The sequence below is a fragment of the Dendrobates tinctorius genome, unplaced genomic scaffold, assembly GCF_039654945.1.
Source record: "Dendrobates tinctorius isolate UK_male_01 unplaced genomic scaffold, ASM3965494v1 ptg000166l, whole genome shotgun sequence".
Classification (NCBI taxonomy): domain Eukaryota; kingdom Metazoa; phylum Chordata; class Amphibia; order Anura; family Dendrobatidae; genus Dendrobates; species Dendrobates tinctorius.
The window spans coordinates 1,063,152-1,082,950 of NW_027361833.1; the positions used below are offsets into that span (position 1 = coordinate 1,063,152).

Consider the following 19,799-nt stretch of genomic DNA (forward strand, 5'->3'; position numbering starts at 1 on the left):
GCCATGCGCCGAAACAGTCGTTTCCCCCCACAAATCAGGTATCAGCATACTCAGGACAAATTGCACAATAACTTTTGCAGTCCAATTTCTCCTGTTACCCTTGGTAAAATAAAAAAAATTGAACCTGAAGTATTTTTTTTGTGAAAAAAAGTTAGATGTTCATTTTTTTTAAAATATTCAAAAAAATTCCTGTGACGCACCTAAAGGGTTAATAAACTTCTTGAATGTGGTTTTGAGCACCTTAAGGGGTGCAGTTTTTAGAATGGTGTCACTTTTGGGTATTTTCTATCATATAGACCCCTCAAAGTGGCTTCAAATGTGATGTGGTCCTAAAAATAAAATGGTGTTGTAAAAATGAGAAATCGCTGGTCAACTTTTAACCCTTATAACTTCCTAACAAAAAAAAATTTTGGTTCCAAAATTGTGCTGATGTAAAGTAAACATGTGGGAAATGTTAGTTATCAAGTTTTTTGTGTGCCGTATCTCTGTGATTTAAGGGCATAAAAATTCAAATTTGGAAAATTGCGAAATTTTCAAAATTTTTGCCAAATTTCCGTTTTTTTCACAAATAAACACAAGTTATTTGAATTAAATTTTACCACTAACATGAAGTACAATATGTCACGAGAAAACAATGTCAGAATCACCGGGATCCATAGAAGCGTTCCAGAGTTATGACCTCATATAGGTACAGTGGTCAGAATTGTAAAAATTGGCCCGGTCATGAACGTGCAAACCACCCTTGGGGGTGAAGGGGTTAATGCATTGATGTTACACAATGTCCAAGTACAGACTCAAAAATCAACATCAGGCTCCCAGATACATGCTGAAAGAGACCATGAGAAGGGCAACACAATAAAAAAAAATATAATACTAGAATATATATAGCTTGAGAGTAGAAATTTGACCATTACACAATATACAAAGGTTTCCAAAAATTACCCAAGGGGTCTGTATCATGCATGCTGAAAGAAACCGTGATGGGGACCTCACAATATATTCTGTAGTTATTATAATTGCTAGAGATAAGGAAGAACAAGTTTCACCATTGCATAATGTACAAAGATTTCCAAAAATTACCCAAGGGGTCTGTATCATACACGCTGAAAGAGAAAATGATGGGGACCTCACAATAAACTTTGCAGTTATTACAATTGATAGAGATAGGGAGTTCAAGTTTCACCATTGCACAATGTACAAAGGTTACAAATGTAAAAACATTACCCATGGGGGTATACATATATGACCATTAAGTACTTGTTGCAGAAGCAGGGGGAGTAGGACGTGATTTCCAGAACTAAATGGGTTTGGATGGTAAGGGATGGATGTTAAGACACCTTACAAAAAAGAACATTTGGGGTACATTTAGGTTGGGTTGCTGTCATCCATAGGGCTTACAAAGCCAGAGGAAATCCAGCCCTTGTTCAATTTTAGAAGAGTCAGCCTGTCTGCATTTTCTGTTGACAGGCATGTGCGCCTATCTGTTATGATTGCACCTGCCGAACTAAAAGCCCACTCACAGACAACACATTTGCGGCAGGGCATGGCAGCACCTCCAAGGCGTTTAAGGAGAGGTCGGGCCAAGTGTGCAGCTTAGATAACCAATAGTTAAAGGGCACTGAAGAATCAGGAAAGACGCTGGTATGGTCACTGAAATACTCCTTCACCATCTTGGTCATTTTCTCCCTCCTTGTCATAGTTACACCCTTGCTGATGTGACGGTTTCATGAAAATGGCCCAGTTGGTGGAAATTTTCCCTGTGCCTGAATTGCACCTGGTGTGCGTGTCCCTCCCCTGTAATCCTTGTGGGTAAAAAGAGCCGGTACCTCTGCCAGCAGCGTTGTCTGAGGGTAATCTTTTCAGCAACTCTTCAACAATGACCCTTTGACATGCATGCACGGAAAATGGCACGTCTGCCTCTGACATGAGCGAAGGAAATTTCTCCTTGTACCGTGGGTCAAGAAAGGTGCATATCCAGTATTTCATGGTGGACAAAATGTCTTTAACGCTAGGGTGCTGGGAAATTGAAGATGGCTATAAGGTGCAATGATACACTGCGCTGCTGTAGGTATAATTCAAGGAGCTTTATTGGTGCCTACGCGTTTCCTGAGCTGTCCCAGCTCACTTCATCAGGGCAACTGTCAAATTTCCCTTTATAAAAGGATATGTGGGTAAGAGTTTCGAACTAGCAGCATATATATACACTGTGTTTCATTACTCATATTATTATTCTGTGCAGTGCTGAAACAGAAATTAAGGTACATGAAATTTCTCCTTGTACCGTGGGTCAAGAAAGGTGCATATCCAGTATTTCATGGTGGACAAAATGTCTTTAATGCTAGGGTGCTGGGAAAGGCATTTGAACATGAACTGTGCCATGTGTGACAGACTACAAAGAGTGAACCATTCATAGTGCCTACCAGGACGAACACTAACCATCCTCTCCTCCTCATGACACCTAGCCTCCTCCTTCTCTTCAGGCCATCCATGCTGAGCAGGCATGACACTGGGATTGGAAGTCCCCTCTATAGCACAGACCAAAAACTCCTGTTCCTCCACCTCCTCCTGTTCCTCATCATCACCCAATGTGGCCTGAAAATATTGTATGAGGCTGGGCTCTGTGGTATCAGCCACTGTAAAATCTTGCTCCATAGCCACCTGCTCGGCACTCAAAGCTTCCTCTTTGAGATTCTGCAGCAAACATTTCAATAGACAGAGCAGCGGGATGGTTACACTGATAATAGCGTCATCAGCACTCACCATCTTGGTGCAGTACGCAAAGTTTTGAAGATCCTCACATATGTCAGCGATCCACACCCACGTAGCAGTTGTTACATGTGGGAGCTGAATATTACTCTGATAGGCATTGAGAAGCTGGAATTCAGACACTGCCCTCTGCTGCTCACTAAGCCTTGCCAACATATGAAAGGTCGAATTCCAGCATGTTGGCTGGTCACAAATCAGTCAGTGATGAGGCAAATTAAAGTGGTGCTGCAGCGCAGCCAGACCGGCGAGAGCCTGAGATGACTTTTGGAAATGTGCACTCACACAGCGTACCTTGGCAAGTAGGTCTGGCAAGTCAGGGCATGTTTTTAAAAACCACTGTACAACCAAGTTCAGCACATAGGCCATGCATGGAAAGTGTACCAGCTTGACGAGCTTTAAAGCCACCACCAAGTTACGCCCATTATCGCACACAACCAGACCTGACTGGAGGTTCAGTGGGGAGAGCCACTGAGTGGTCTGGTCTTTTATCCCTTTCAACAGCTCTGCTGCTTTGTGAGCTTTATCATCTAAACAGAAGAGCTTCAGCAGAGCGTGCTGCTGCTTTGCCAAGACAGTGCTGCAGAGGTCCCAGCTGGGGAGTGATGGGGAGGCTAATTCCACTGAGGATGAGGAGGAGAGAGCGGAACTGGAATACGAGAAGACTGAAACCCTGATGGATGTTGGGCCCACTATTCTTGCTGTGGGTAAGATGTGTGATGTCCCAGCCTCTGACTCTCTCCCAGACTCCACCAGGTTCACCCAGTGTGCCATCAGGGAAATGTATCATCCCTGTCCAAAAGAACTTGTCCACATGTCTGTGGTTAGGTGGACCTTCCCTGTGACTGTGTTGGCCAGAGCAAGGCTGATATTGTGTAACATGTGCTTCTGTAACGCAGGGACAGCACAGTGGGAAAAATAACAGTGACTGGTAATCGAGTACCGTAGGGCTGCCACAGCCAAGAGGTCATGGAAAAACTCCCACTTCCCACAAGCCGAAATGGCAACATTTCCAGGGCTAGCAATCTGGCAATCTGGATGTTTAGCGTTTGGGCCTGTTTGGATATTTCTGCTTGCTTTTAAATGTCTGGGACAATGAACTGAACTTAGTTGCTGACTGTTGTGTCTGTGCATCCGCAGGTTGTGGGCAGGAGACATCAGTGCCTGCTTCTTGGACAGCTTATTGAGAATGCCATAACACATGGGAAGGGGCAGTGGTTACACCCTAAGACAAAGATTTTGTACTCAGGCATTCTGCCAACCTACTGTGTTACTTGGCTGCCATGTCATTCTGCATGCTGGTGGTGCTCAAGTTGGCAGTGTTCTTGCCTCTTCTCAGCTTGGTATTGCAGATACTGCAAATTACAGTTGTTTTGTCTGAAAGACTTTCAGAAAAAAACTGCCATACAAGGGAACAACGCACCCTTGGCCTGTTATCTAGCCGAATGGCGGAGCTCTGTCGAACTGTTGACCGAGTGCTTTCTATGATCAAACCACTACCTCTTCTTGCCTGTTTTTGTGCTATGGATCCATCCCTCACTGCACTGCTGTGCTCGCTATGCAAGCCACTGTGCCCAGATGGATTAGTGGCCTCGTCATCGACCACACCGTCTTCCTATTCATCAATCTAATCCTCCTTCTGAGATTCGATTTTATGCTGACCTGATGGCAACTGTGCATCATGATTATCCTCCACCTCTTCAGACATCAATTGACCTTCCCCAACGTTGCTTTCTTCTGGCCATGGGTGCTCAAATATTTGTGGATCACTGTACTCCACCTACTCATGACCCTCTTTAATGGTGCGTAGTGAGAGGCCAGAATAATTACAAGGAAATGTCCACAGTTCCTCGGAGTGGCCAGCTTTGGGGTCATATATCTCCTGTAACTCTTGATGGGGGGAGGAAAGAGGACCAGGTTGAGGATTGTGAGGCCCAGCCTTTTGGCTTCTGAGACTGGACCGTGTGGAAAACTTGGTGGTGCTGTATTTGTCTGGGTTTGACAGTAGTGTAGCGCTCTGCTATTAACCAACTATTAACCAATTTGCAAAGTAATTTTTTTATATCGCCTTTATTATACACACCAACTGCCGACTCAGGTCAATTACTGGTAGAGACATTTGTTTATGTCAGCGGGCTTTACGCCAGTCGCACAACTGCTAGATAAATATATGCTATTTCAGCAATAGGCGAGGAATATTATTTAGCTGTAAAAAAAAGCAGTTTAGTATATGCTGGTACTGAGGAATACTTTTTTATCTCTAAAAAAAGTTTAGTATATGCTGGTACTAAGGATTATTATTTAGCAGTAAAAAAGTGGTTTAGTGTATGCTGGTACTGAGGAATATTATTTAGCTCTAAAAAAAATGTTTAGTATATGCTGGTACTGAGGAATATTATTTTGCTTTCAAAAGAGCTGTTTTAAAATTATGTTACTGGATATGAAACCCTGCCTCCCTCTCTCTACTCCCACAATCTGGTTCTACACTGTACACAATGCAACCTAGCAGAGATCTGCAGCATGTACTTGCAATGCTAACACCCTGCCTGCCTTTCCTTTTCCCTGGTATTAAATCTCTCCCTATGCTATCTCAACTTAACAGAGAACTAATCTTCACTCTAAGTAGCTCTTAAAAGAGGTTTTTGGACTCAAAAACTCTCCCTATATGCTGCTTTCACTCTCCCTAGGCTGACACTATGCTGTTTCCGCATGCAATGTGCGTACGATGGCGCCGGCAGGGCTTCAATATCCCCATATGACGTTGTAAGGCCAGCCAATCACAGTAATGCCACAACAAAGATGGCAACAGCATTACTGTGATTGGCAAGCAAGCCCAGCATGTGCATTGGCTGCAAATAGAGCACCAAAAATGCTTGGCGGGTCACTCGAATATACCGAGGTGAATAGGTAAATACTTGCCGATTAACGAATAGCCCGAATAGCGTACTATTCGTGCGAGTAACAAATCGTGACAAATGTCTTAGCTCATCACTATTCAAGCCCTATTGATTCCAAGATATATTGACTATAGTGAACTTTTGTTCTTGGGAAAAACCCTTTAAATTTTATTAGGTACATTAAATACAGCTGTACATAAATGTCAAAAATCTAAGATCTATCTCATCACCCTTATAAAACATTTATATAATTGTTTTCTCCTTCAGGATTTCATCTTTACCACAAATTGCCAGCAGTAATGCCAGAAAGTTGCATCCTGATAGCCATTGGTGTCTTACTTGGCGGAATTATTTTTGGGACAGATCACAAAACTCCACCTGCTATGAGGACTGATATTTATTTCCTTTATCTCTTGCCTCCAATTGTGCTTGAAGGGGGATATTTTTTACCGACCCGTCCATTTTTTGACAACATTGGAACTATAATTTGGTGGTCAGTTATGGGGACCTTAATGAATGCTTTTGGCATTGGCCTTTCCCTTTATGGTATTTGCCAGATTGAAGCTTTTGCATTAAGTGATGTTTCTCTGCTGCAAAGCTTGTTATATGGAAGCCTTATTTCAGCAGTGGATCCAGTGGCTGTCCTTGCGGTGTTTGAAGAAATATCTGTCAATGAACAGCTATACATGATGATTTTTGGAGAGTCGTTGTTAAATGATGGCATAACTGTGGTAAGTAGCTATACATCTAACATATAACTCTTTAATTAATAAATTGTGTATCCAAAAATAGTTCAAATGAAAACTACAATTTTTTTCCAACATTTCACAGTGACCTTGATGAATGGCAATTTTATTCAGAAGTCTGAAAACTATTTTTTTTTTTAGTCAAGATAGAATTCTAGTAGTTTCCTGAAATACCTTAAAAAAACCATTAAAACACCCGTAATGGCAGTTGTGCTGTTTCACTTAGGGAATACCTGTTGTTCTTAGTAATTATATTCAGCGATAAATAGTCATAATGCAAGTGCAATAAGGCGAGAGCATATGTTCTGTGACGTAGGTATATTTGCACACTTTTTATGTGAGGATCTCTTCTTTCACATAAAAAAAATTAATTACTGAGCTACAATCAATTGTGTGCACATCCATTGTATTATGTAATGAAAGAAGTCACTGTACAACATGGATGTCATTTTTATAGCAAATAATGAGCTGACCCGGAGATCAATATATTTTATAGTTTTTAGCTTTTTTTTGGTTGCTCTTAAAACATAAGAGTAATCAAGCAGCTACAGGGACTCAGACATAATTTATGAGCATGCCCAAGATACTTGGAGAACTCCCGAGCATGCTCTGAAAACTTGAGTAACGAGCACACTCACTCATCACTAGTAACAATCTCTATGAAGCATTAATTCACTAATTTGTAAAGGCTGTCTGGTGCCTTATTGCTATTAGATAACGGCCATCCTCAAAGTGTAGGCTACTCTACTGTAATCTAGAGCAAAGGAAGTAATCACCAGTAAGACGTCTAAGGGCCCGGGCACACATAGCGACTCACCAGCGATCCCGACAACGATATGAACTTGTCAGGATCGTTGGTGTGTCGCTACATGATCACTGGAGAGCTGCCAAACAGGCAGCTTCACCAGCGATCAGCACCAGCGACGACAAGCGCGCGTGTCACTGTGTACCTTAGTTACCAGCGCGCTGGTGCAGGGAGCTGGTAACCAAGGTAAACAGCGGGTTTCTAAGCACCGCGCGGCACTTAGAAACCCGCTGTTTACCTTGGTTACCAGCTCCCTGCACCAGCGCGCTGGTAACTAAGGTGCACAGAGGGTTTCTAAGTGCCACGTGGCGCTTAGAAACCCGCTGTTTACCTTGGATACGAGCTGGGAGCTCACTGGGCGTTGCTCTCCCGCCTGCCACACGCAGCTATGCGTGCTGGCCAGCGGGAGACCAATGACCCCAAAATAGTCCAGAGATTTCAAGAACGATCAGCGATACCCGGCAGGGGGGCCGGTCACTGATAGATGTCACACACAGAGATCTCGCTGGTGAGATCGCTGTTGCATCACAAAACTTGTGACTCAGCAGCGATCTCGCTGGCAAGATCGCTGTGTGTGATGGGGGCTTAAGACACATTGGTAAAGCCCTTCGAACTCAGTTTGAACTGAATACTGGCAAGGGCTTAGTCAGGTAGACATTCCTTTCTTAGCAGGACCATATGGTCACATCAATATAAATGTAGTTGTAAAGTGCCAGGTATGCTGCCACATTGTTTCTCTCAAATAGAATACTGGCCATGGCGTTTAGCAGTGCACATGCAGGGAGTTCAGGGTGCTGTTAGCTGTCCTATATTAAAGAGGTCTTTCTTTGTGAAATGTAAAGCAGTTTTCCACTTCGTCTTTATTTTAAGAAATATTTTGGAGACATGATTTGTAACTACAGTTCTGCACACCCTACATATCCTCCCTTGCCTCAATGTATCACCCTACCATGTCCCCATTACACTAATGGCCTAAGATGAACATACTAAATAATGCACACCTCCCACTCCCATTTCCATAACTTCTCATGAGCTACATCATTTCCTCAGAATCCACTACTCAGGACAATTCGATTAATTCCCAATACCCACAGTTTTTAGTTTGCCCTAAAAACGGACTTCTTTAGACTGGCCTATCGCCTCACCTCACTTAGGTAACTATTCCAGTTCTGCCCTTTCAAAATTTTCTTCCAAATCTGGTCACTCATAACTAGAGTTGAGCGAAACGGGTCGGTCATTTTCAAAAGTCGCCGACTTTTGCAAAAGTCGGGTTTCATGAAACGAAACCCGACCATAGCGTGAGGTCGGCCATGAGGTTGGCGACCATGGCGCCAAAGTCGCGTTTCAAATGATGCTTCAGTGCCCTTTTTCAGCCAGTGATGGAGAACGCACACTGTGGGCAACGCGATGACATAGGCAGCGGTCACCACCATCTTTGAGAAGGTCATGCAAGTGATTGACTTGCTTTGTGTGGCGTCACAGGGGCTATAAAAGGGCGTGCACGCCGACCGCCATCTTACTTCTGCTGATCTCAGAATAGGGAGAGCTGCTGCTGCTGCTGATTCTGTAGGGAGAGCGTTAGGCAGGGAAGAAGATACAAAAAACTGCTTCTGCTGCTAGCGATTCTGCCTGTACAACACACCAGTTAGTGTGCAGTGCAAGGGGAGACTATATTTTGGTGCATCAGCTCTGTTGGTTATTAGGCTGCCTTATAAGAATCCCTGATAGCTGCATTGCTGTTTTCACACTGCTGTGCAAACTGCTTTTTTAAAAGCAAAAATACTTTTTATCCTCTTTTTTGCCCAGTTACCAAGCGTTCATTTTTCCACACTTTTGTATGCAGCAATCCTGCTTATTAGGCTGCCTGCTGCCATACTTGGGACTGAGAGCATCATTGTCAGCTTGCTAAAATATCTAGGGAGATTCATATTCTCCCCAGTCCTATTTAGTCATTTTATACACCATCCAATTTCAGCCTGTTATATTGAGGTGTACTCTACACTGGGCCTGAGATAATAGTCCAGTGTCCTCAAGTCTGTAGGGAGATTCAAATTCTCCCCAGTCCTATATAGACATTTTATACACCATCTAATTTCAGCCTGTTATATCGAGGTGTAATCTACACTGGGCCTGAGATAATAGTTCAGTGTCCTCAAGTCTGTAGGGAGATTCAAATTCTCCCCAGTCCTATATACACCTTGTACCTTGTTTTACAGTACCATATTGCTGGTGGTATTTTGGGTACATTTTCCCAAAAATGAGGAAGTGTGTTGGAAGAGGACGTGGAAGTGGGTGTGGTTTGCCAGCTGGTAATGATGGTGTTGGTGGTGGTGGATTTGCTGCTAGTGGCAAAAGCACAATAGCACCTAATGCAGGAGGTGTTGAGCCTGCGTCATCATCTGGCTCCACAAGGCCTCGAAGGCTCCCTTTTCTGGGAGTAGGTAAACCACTTTTAAAGCCGGAGCTTCAGGAACAAGTTTTGGCTTACATTGCTGACACAGCCTCCAGCTCTATCGCCTCCTCTTCTGAACTTTCAAAAAATAAAAGCACTGAGTCATCATTGGAGGCTCATGGTCAGGAACCACACCTTTCCATGTGTCCTTCACCCCTACCAAAATTAAAGGATGCGGCAGGCCACACTACCGAATACTCCATGGAGCTCTTTTCACATACCATGCCTGGGTTATCAAGCCGAATCGTGAATTACCCAGTCCAAGAAGAATCTGACATGGAGTGCACTGATGCACAGCCACTGCTAGATTTATTTGCTGGTACATTCACTCACTACATTGTCCTCACAGTGTATTGAGCCAGAATCTGACCCTGATGAAACTCAGGTGCCCCTTCCCGCATACTATACCACCTTACATGGTGACACAGAGGAAGGTGCACATGACATTGAAGTGGAGGTGATGGATGACCCAGTTGTTGACCCAGATTGGCATCCATTGGGGGAAGAGGGTGCCGCTGCCAATAGCTCAGAAGCGGAGGAGGAGCATCTGCAGCAGGCATCGACATCACAACAGCTGTTATCTGGCAGGCCCGTAGCAGTCCAAAAACGGGTTACAAAAACCAAAAGAGTTGCAGGACAGCTAGGCCAGACGGTCAAATTAGCACAGCGTGCAAGGCCTCAAAATGTCTTCCATAGTAGGAAGAGTGTAGTGTGGCACTTTTTTGAACAAAATCCTAATGATCAGGCAAAGGTTATCTGTAAGAAGTGCGCAAAGACCTTTAGCCAAGGGAAAAATCTGAGAAATATGAATACCAGTTGCATGCTTAGACATTTAACCACCATGCACTTGCAAGCGTGGACGGACTACTAAACCTCATGCACCACATGTGCAACTGCTCCCAATGAAGGTAGTCAGCAACGCTACATCGTTTCCCCCACTGTAAGCCCACCGGTTAGCACACCACCAGCAGCAAATGTTGAGGTGTCGTCGCAAGGCCAAAACAGTCAGGGAATCACAATGTTATTGCTACGAAAGACTGAATCTAGGCCATCAGAAAGAACACCAACTCCATAACCATCATCAACCATCTCTCAGTCCGCCATGTCCACCGCTAGTTCCACCATATGCAGCTCTCAAGTCCATCTCACCCTACCAGAGACTATGAGTAGGACAAGAAAGTACTCATCCTCTCATCCGCGTACACTGGGTTTGAACACCCACATTGCTAAACTAATCTCGTTAGAGATGATGCCCTACCGGTTGGTTGAAAGCGAAGCTTTCCGCGAACTCATGGCCTACGCAGTACCACGCTATGACCTACCCAGTCGGCACTTCTTTTCTCGCAAAGCCATCCCAGCCCTCCACCTTCATGTGAAAGACCGCATTGTCCATTCACTCAAGCAATCAATGAGTGGAAAGGTGCACCTCACAACAGATGCATGGTCCAGTAGGCATGGCCAGGGCCGTTACGTGTCCATCACTGTGCACTGGGTTAATGTGGTGGATGCAGGGTCCACAGGGGACAGCGGCGGTGGGACAGTGCTGCCTAGCCCACGGTATAGAAAACAGTTGGGTGTAGGTGTTCGACCCTCCTCCTCCTCTAGAAGCGAAATCTCGTCCACAGAGCGCAGTCGCACAAGCACTCCATCCGCAGCTGCCAGTGTTGCACACTCGGTGTCCCACTATCGAACAGCTAGTGGTAAGCATCAGCAGGCTGTGTTGAAGATGATGTGTTTGGGCGACAGACGCACCGCGGAGGTACTGGCTGACTACTTGAAGCGACAAACTGAGTCATGGCTGGGCAGTCTACATCTTGAGGCAGGCAAGGTAGTTAGTGATAACGGCCAGAATTTTGTGGCAGCCATAGCCCTTTCAAAACTCCGACACATACCTTGCCTGGCTCACGCCTTGAACCTGGTGGTGCAGTGCTTCCTCAATAATTATCCGGAGTTAACAGGCCTGCACCAGAAGGTGCGAAGACTGTGCTCGCACATCCGCCGGTCGCGCGTACACTCCAGTCATATGCAGAAGCTGCAGCGATTGCTCCAACTTCCCAAGCACCGCCTAATTATCGACATTGCAACAAGGTGGAACTCCATCCTGCACATAGTTGAGAGGCTGTGCGAACAGAGGCAGGCTGTAATGCATTTGTGGGAGGATACACGGCCAGGCACTGAGGGCAGACATGGAGTTATCGGGTGTGCAGTGGTCGAAGCTGAAAGACCTCTGTAAAGTCCTTCAGTGTTTTGAGGAATGCACACGACTGGTAAGCGCAGACAACGCCATCATAAGAATGAGCATCCCACTTATGCGTCTGCTCATGCAAACTTTGAGGCACATTAAGGAGCAGGCGTCTGAAGCCGAGGAGGATGAGGAAGAGGCGGAGGGAAGCCTTGATGACAGTCAGCCATTGTCTGCTCCGGGACCTCTCCTGGACGAGGTGGAGGAAGAAGAGGAAGAGGAGGAGGATGATGATGGGGATGATTATTTAGGGGAGGAGGATGCTTCTCGTGGGGCAAGAGAAAATGCTGGCATGGCAAGGTCTGGTACAGGGTTTGTGCATGACTGGAGGGATGTGGATTTGCCAGAAAGTGCTCCTCCACCCAGCACTCGCAGTGCATCACTGACACCTGGAACATTGGCCCACATGTCAGATTATGCCTTGCAGATCCTAAAAAGGGACCCCCGCATTGCCAAAATGATGAACGATGATGACTACTGGTTGGCCAGCATCCTGGATCCACGCTATAAAGGCAAATTCCAAAACATCATGCCACAGGAGAACCTTGACCTAATATTGGCTAACAAACAAGCAACTCTGGTAAACTGTTTGTTTGAGGCATTTCCAGCACACAGCAGTAGTGATGGTTCTCCAACGAGCTGTAGGGGGCAACATGGAAGAGATGTTCGTGGTGCACACATCAGAAGTGGCGTTGGAGACAGGGGTTTCATGACCATGTTGTGGACTGATTATTCAAGTCCCGCTTACACGACTGGTAATACTGCATCGATTGAAAGTGACAGGAGACAGCAGTTGTCAACTATGATTACAAACTACTTCTCGTCCCATATCGATGTTCTCCCTCACAAGTCATTCCCCTTTGACTATTGGGCCTCTAAACTGGACACCTAGCCTGAATTGGCACAATATGCCTTAGAGGAGCTCGCTTGCCCTGCTGCTAGTGTGCTATCGGAAAGAGTCTTCAGTGCTGCTGGCTCAATCCTGACAGAAAAAGGACCCGTCTGTCGACCCAAAATGTTGATGATCTAACCTTCATTAAAATGAACCATGCATGGGTTTCAAAGGATTTTGTCCCACCTTTCCCTGATGACACATAGGTTGCCAGAAAAATGGCTCGCTTTTGTCCTCCTCTTCCTCGGACTTCTCCAATTCCTCCATTTGCAGTTGCTGAATGTCCAACATCAACATATGCCATTTTTTAAACCTCCCTAACTGGGCTGCCTCCCCCCCCATGGCCAGGGTCACCACCTAGCACATGCAACCGTGCGAGTGCCATTGCCCTGGACAGGTGGATGGGTCGACTCTTGGGCGCCGGCACTGGCACAGGGTCCCTCATAGTGCAATCAAGTGTCTCTGACGGTGGGGGTGCACACCCACTGTCAGACACACCGGCGTGCTATGAGGGGCCCAGAGCCAGTACTGATGCCCACGAGTGGACCCCCTTGCTTGGGCAGGGCCCCAGCATTTGCAATATTTACCTCTCCCTGCTCCTCCGCTGTGTAGTCTGGGCTGTCATCAGCTTTCACAGTTTTCCTACTCACAGACGTGTGACATTCCTGCCCACATTTTTAAATGTGCCCTCTCATGCCAATCCAATAGAATCACCTACAGCCTGTGGCTTCTGTCTTTTGCACTCCAAAGTTACCTGACAGATCATGATAGGCAGTGAGGACCATGTCTACATCTCTCCCTGTGATCAAAATTTGATGGAGATGAGTAACGGTGATGGGATCAACGGTATTGCGATACAGCAACCCTTTCTTCACAAAGAACTGTTTTCGCTGTCTCCACACACAAAGTAATTGAGGGTCAGCATCGCCTCTGAGAATTCTCCCGGGAGTTTTTCCCGTGATTAGTAATTCCTAAATTTCTGCAATCACTCTACTTTATGTCTGTACTTTTATCCATCTCGTTTCCTCTTGCGGAGAGTCTGGACTGTCTAACTGAGACAGAAATATATATGAAGATTTAAAAATACCCCAACAGTGTATACTGGTGTACGCTTCAAAAACATTTCCTTTTTTCTACTTTTTAGATTGCTGTCTAATCCATGCTGAGGCTGTGAGTGTCTTTGTCGTACTCCGGAAATAAACACGGAGATTTTAAATGTTTAAACTATGCTATATACAGTCATATGTAAAAGTTTGGGCACCCCTATTAATGTTAACCTTTTTTCTTTATAACAATTTTGGTTTTTGCAACAGGTATTTCAGTTTCATATATCTAATAACTGATGGACTCAGTTATATTTCTGGATTCAAATGAGGTTTATTGTACTAACAGAAAATGTGCAATCTGCATTTAAACAAAATTTGACCGGTGCAAAAGTATGGGCACCCTTATCATTTTCTTGATTTGAACACTCCTAACTACTTTTCACTGACTTCCTGAAGCACTAAATTGGTTTTGTAACCTCATTGAGCTTTGATCTTCATAGCCAGGTGTATCAAATCATGAGAAAAGGTATTTAAAGTGGCCACTTGCAAGTAGTTCTCCTATTTAATTCTCCTATGAAGAGTGGCATCATGGGCTCCTCAAAACAACTCTCAAATGATCTGAAAACAAAGATTATTCAACATAGCTTTTCAGGGGAAGGATACAAAAAGTTGTCTCAGAGATTTAACCTGTCAGTTTCCACTGTGAGGAACATAGTAAGGAAATGGAAGAACACAGGTACAGTTCTTGTTAAGCCCAGAAGTGGCAGGCCAAGAAAAATATCAGAAAGGCAGAGAAGAAGAATGGTGAGAACAGTCAAGGACAATCCACAGACCACCTCCAAAGACCTGCAGCATCATCTTGCTGCAGATGGTGTCACTGTGCATCGGTCAACAATACAGCGCACTTTGCACAAGGAGAAGCTGTATCGGAGAGTGATGCGAAAGAAGCCGTTTCTGCAAGCACGCCACAAACAGAGTCGCCTGAGGTATGCAAAAGCACATTTGGACAAGCCAGTTACATTTTGGAAGAAGGTCCTGTGGACTGATGAAACAAAGATTGAGTTGTTTGGTCATACAAAAAGGCGTTATGCATGCACTGTATTGTTGACCGATGCACAGTGACACCATCTGCAGCAAGATGATGCTGCAGGTCTTTGGAGGTGGTCTGTGGATTGTCCTTGACTGTTCTCACCATTCTTCTTCTCTGCCTTTCTGATATTTTTCTTGGCCTGCCACTTCTGGGCTTAACAAGAACTGTACCTGTGTTCTTCCATTTCCTTACTATGTTCCTCACAGTGGAAACTGACAGGTTAAATCTCTGAGACAACTTTTTGTATCCTTCCCCTGAAAAGCTATGTTGAATAATCTTTGTTTTCAGATCATTTGAGAGTTGTTTTGAGGAGCCCATGATGCCACTCTTCATAGGAGAATCAAATAGGAGAACTACTTGCAAGTGGCCACTTTAAATACCTTTCCTCATGATTTGATACACCTGGCTATGAAGATCAAAGCTCAATGAGGTTACAAAACCAATTTAGTGCTTCAGGAAGTCAGTAAAAAGTAGTTAGGAGTGTTCAAATCAAGAAAATGATAAGGGTGCCCTTACTTTTGCACCGGTCAAATTTTGTTTAAATGCAGATTGCACATTTTCTGTTAGTACAATAAACCTCATTTGAATCCAGAAATATAACTGAGTCCATCAGTTATTAGATATATAAAACTGAAATAGCTGTTGCAAAAACCAAAATTGTTATAAAGAAAAAAGGTTAACATTAATAGGGGTGCCCAAACTTTTACATATGACTGTATACCTGTTATCCGGTGATACTGTACCCTTTCTCAACTTTCCACATTCTTGTCGAATCCATACTGTGCCTGAGACCGTCTGAGTCTGCCTCCTGATTACAGATGAGTGGTGTTTGAGTGGAACTGTTGGCCAAGTTCAAATTCTAGCTGTTTTGGGCGGTGTTAGATCCGTTCGTCGAACTACAACACTTTGATTAAAATTCGGCTGTTCGAGTTTCCGTTCGAGAACGTTTCGCTAAACAAAAGCGTATCTTTTTTTCACATTAATAATGGTTTTCAATGATAATAGACAGTTTTAGGGCATAGTAGCAGTGTCTGGTAGCCAGCGGTGTAGTACACCTGTGAAGGAGCTACACCGTGTGTGTTTCTAATAATTTTTTACCGCATATTGTCCTGAAAATCCTTTTGGGCCTAGTAACTGTGTCTGCTACTCAGAAGAGGAGCCCACCCGTGAACCGAGCTATGCTGCCTGTTTATGAAAGAACCAGTTTTTGACTGCATTTACACCACTTAATACTTTGGGCCTAGTAACTGTGTATGCTACTCAGCAGAGTTGGCCACCCGTGAACCAAGCTATGCCGCCTGTTTATGTAAGAACTGTGTGCTACTCAGCAGAGGAGCCCAGCTGTTAAGCAAGCTACAGCACCTGTGGTTTGGACACTTAATTTTTTCACATTCTTTCTGGAATGCCGTTTAGGCCTAATTCCAGAATTACGGTTGACCTGCACTTACTGGGAAATGCTTGTTCGCGGGGAAGAATTGTAATCCCAGATCCCCATCACTAATGGGGTTCAGCGTGTTATCTGCACCTGTAAGCGATACACGCTGGTCCTTTCATTGTAGCACGCGTGCAGCCCCGGACGCGTAAGGGCATGACAGACCTGTTATTAGCCGATCTCACGTGCCAGAGCCTCGCATGTCCCTCTAGTAAGCTGGACGCGGACCACGGGGGCATGCCTGAGTCTCGTTCATTAACGGAATTAAGCTTGCAATCTGTGCAGCTTTTTTGTGGATGGCATGGTTGAGGTTGCCCGTGTTGAGTCCAATTAAGCCGCAGGCTCCACTCCTGGTGGTGCACTTCTGGACATTTCTTTAAGGTTCAGCTTTGCAACCATACTGCCCCCGGAAACCAAACACTTTTCCTGACAGTGACATTCTGGTCAAAGAGCACGATGACATCACGTCTGTACGCCCTCTGCCTAAACAGTCCAAGTGCAGAGAGATGGAAGATGGGGATGACGAGGAGTCCAGAGTACAGGGATTCCCTAGCGAGGAGACTTATTTAATTGTTTTAAAGGTTGGGAGCAATTTTTGGGGAGCACGATACTCTGGAGAATGATATCTGGGGCCCACCATACACTGGAGCATTCCAAAGGTGGACATCAGTTACTGGAGAAGCATTTACAGGGCCCATTATACACTGGAGCATTAGAAATGGGGCCCATTATATATGGAGCATTATTTGGGCCCATAAGACACTGGAGCTTCATCCATAGTGAACAACATATACTGTAGCATTATGTAGCTCATCATATACTCTAGCTCATCATATACTGTAGCTCATCATATACTGTATGGAACATTATATGGGACCAATGATTCTGTATGGAGAAATATATGGGCCTCATTACGCTGTATGGCGCACTATGCGGTGGCCATAATACTGTATGGAGGAATATACTGTCTGTTTTTGGAGCTATTGGAGAATTTAAAATGGATATCAGTCATGTGATGTAAGAATTGAAGTATTTTTCATTGTACTGTACCGCTATTTCTCTGCCGTATCAAAGGATCATGAATTGTGTCATGTGTTAAAGGAGCCCAGTGACACTCTTTGGCCCTGGGCCCACGAAAATCTGGAGCCAGCACTACCCCCCCACAACTTTAGCCAAATAACCCCCAGTTTTCAATGCCTAACTATTATTATAAAGTAAATTAAGGTTGACAAGCTTAAGGAATAAGAATTGATGTTTTTGGCATTAAAATGGGCACTGTAGGTGTGTTTCCTGTCCTCCACTCACTGCCGACTTTTCTTCCCCATTGACTTACATTGGGTTTCGTGTTTCAGTCGGACTTCGACTTTTCACAATAATCGGCCGATTTCGTTTGACCCGACTTTTGCGAAAGTCGGGTTTCGTGAAACCTGACTCGACCCGAAAAAAGGCAAAATCGCTCATCTCTACCTTTAACCCAATTGCAAAAATAATTTTTAGCTTCATTTAAGTAAGAAAAAAATTGTCACAAAAAGCAGACAACCCCTTTAGGCTCAATCATAAGAAAGAAAGGCTACATCTGTATTTGGAATCATATGTTAGAAACCCTTACAGCTTGTATATACCCACACTGTCAATTTGTTTTCCTCTAGGTTCTTTATAACATTTTTATTTCATTTACACAAATGCACACCTATGAAGCAATTGAACCAGTGGACATACTTGCTGGTATAGGACGTTTTTTTATGGTTGGCATTGGAGGAGTGTTTTTTGGGATCATCTTTGGATTCCTATCGGCTTTCATCACACGTTTTACCAGGAACATTACTTCTATTGAACCTCTTCTTGTTTTCATGTTCAGCTACCTATCCTACCTATCTGCAGAAGCCTTCTACCTCTCCGGAATCCTGGCGTATGTATTATAGCATGACATTTTTACATAGAAAATATTTTTTAAAAATTCACATTACTCTACTTATATCAAACCCTGCATAACATTAATGTATTGTATAATATATACCGTATATTATATTATATGCAATTATATTATTGTCTTTTTTCTAATATTTCTTTTATTGAACTAGCAAGCACAATGTAATTGTCACAAGTATCTCCCCCATACAATAATACTAATATATCACAGTTTGCTGTCATATCAGTGCTATCTGCTGTCGTCGAATCCTCTTATAAAACTATTTAATAAATATATTAAAATTTTTTTATTTTACAAAATGCATACTATTAAGAAATCAAAACCCAAAGCAAAATGGACTAGAAGCAGTTCATAAAAATATATGAATTTTATTGTACAAATATAAAAAATGAAAACAAGATCATACATAAATAACTGATAATTTAGTATATAAGGGAGTCGGCAAACACCTAGACACCACATACAGAAAGGTCTGGTAATAAAGTGGCAATATAATAGAAATCACATATACCAATCAATATGGCCGTATGAGTACACAAGAGGTATTAAATAACATGCAAAAATGTGATAACCACCCAAAAAAGAGGAGTGGTAATAAAATATAAAAGAGAAAAATAACTAATCAGTGGTCATATAAAGTGCCACAGTGCATATATTAGTGATCCAAAACTGAATTTACAAGGAATTGACCACAGAGAAATTATAATCCAATACCTAATGAGACCGCTGCTGCCAATAGCCAGACTACCAAGGAGGGTAAATGGGACTAAATAAACTGTAATGAAGCCAAAAAATAAACCAACCTTACTGTGATGTAGGCTGAGGGAACCCCAACGCACGTTTCGCTACTTGCTTCTTCGGGGGGCATAATTGTCACAAGTATCTCCCCCATACAATAATACTAATATATCACAGCTTGCTGTCATATCAGTGCTTTCTGCTGTCATCGAATCCTCTTATAATACTATTTAATAAATATATTAAATTTTTATTATTTTACAAAATGCATACTATTAAGAAATCAATATGCCAATAGGCTTCATGAATTTTGCACATACATTTATTAGCTTTTTATACTTAACAGTATGACAGCCTGTGCAATGACCATGAAAAATTATATTGAAGAAAACATTTCAAAGAATTCAAGCATAACCATAAAATATTTTATGAAGATGGTGAGCAGCGTGTGTGAAACTCTGATATTTATCTTCATGGGCGTTTCTACTGTAGGAAAAAACCATGAATGGAACTGGGCTTTTGTCAGCTTTACGTTACTCTTCTGTCTCATTTGGAGAACACTCAGTAAGAAATTTATTATTTTCTTTTATATACAGTATATACAGTGCTGTGCAAATTAATTGGGACAAAGCATTTTTTTAAGTAAAATCGTTGGTTACCAGTCAGTGATTCAAACCAGTTTTAACTGCTTTAGATATATTGATCAATATCGGTGAGACATAAAATCTGTTCATTGGTGTGTAGTTTACTGAACATGTAATAACCT

At 43.4% G+C, this 19,799-nt stretch overlaps 1 protein-coding gene across 1 annotated transcript in view; it reads left to right on the forward strand.

The window, feature by feature from the left end:
• SLC9A4 (solute carrier family 9 member A4) overlaps window positions 1-19,799 on the forward strand; it is a 105,317-nt gene that overhangs the window by 25,335 nt on the left and 60,183 nt on the right. The window contains exons 2-4 of the mRNA XM_073550648.1: window positions 5,928-6,391; window positions 18,015-18,274; window positions 19,380-19,597. Coding sequence (XP_073406749.1) covers window positions 5,928-6,391; window positions 18,015-18,274; window positions 19,380-19,597 — 942 coding nt within the window. The remainder of the gene's footprint in view (window positions 1-5,927; window positions 6,392-18,014; window positions 18,275-19,379; window positions 19,598-19,799) is intronic.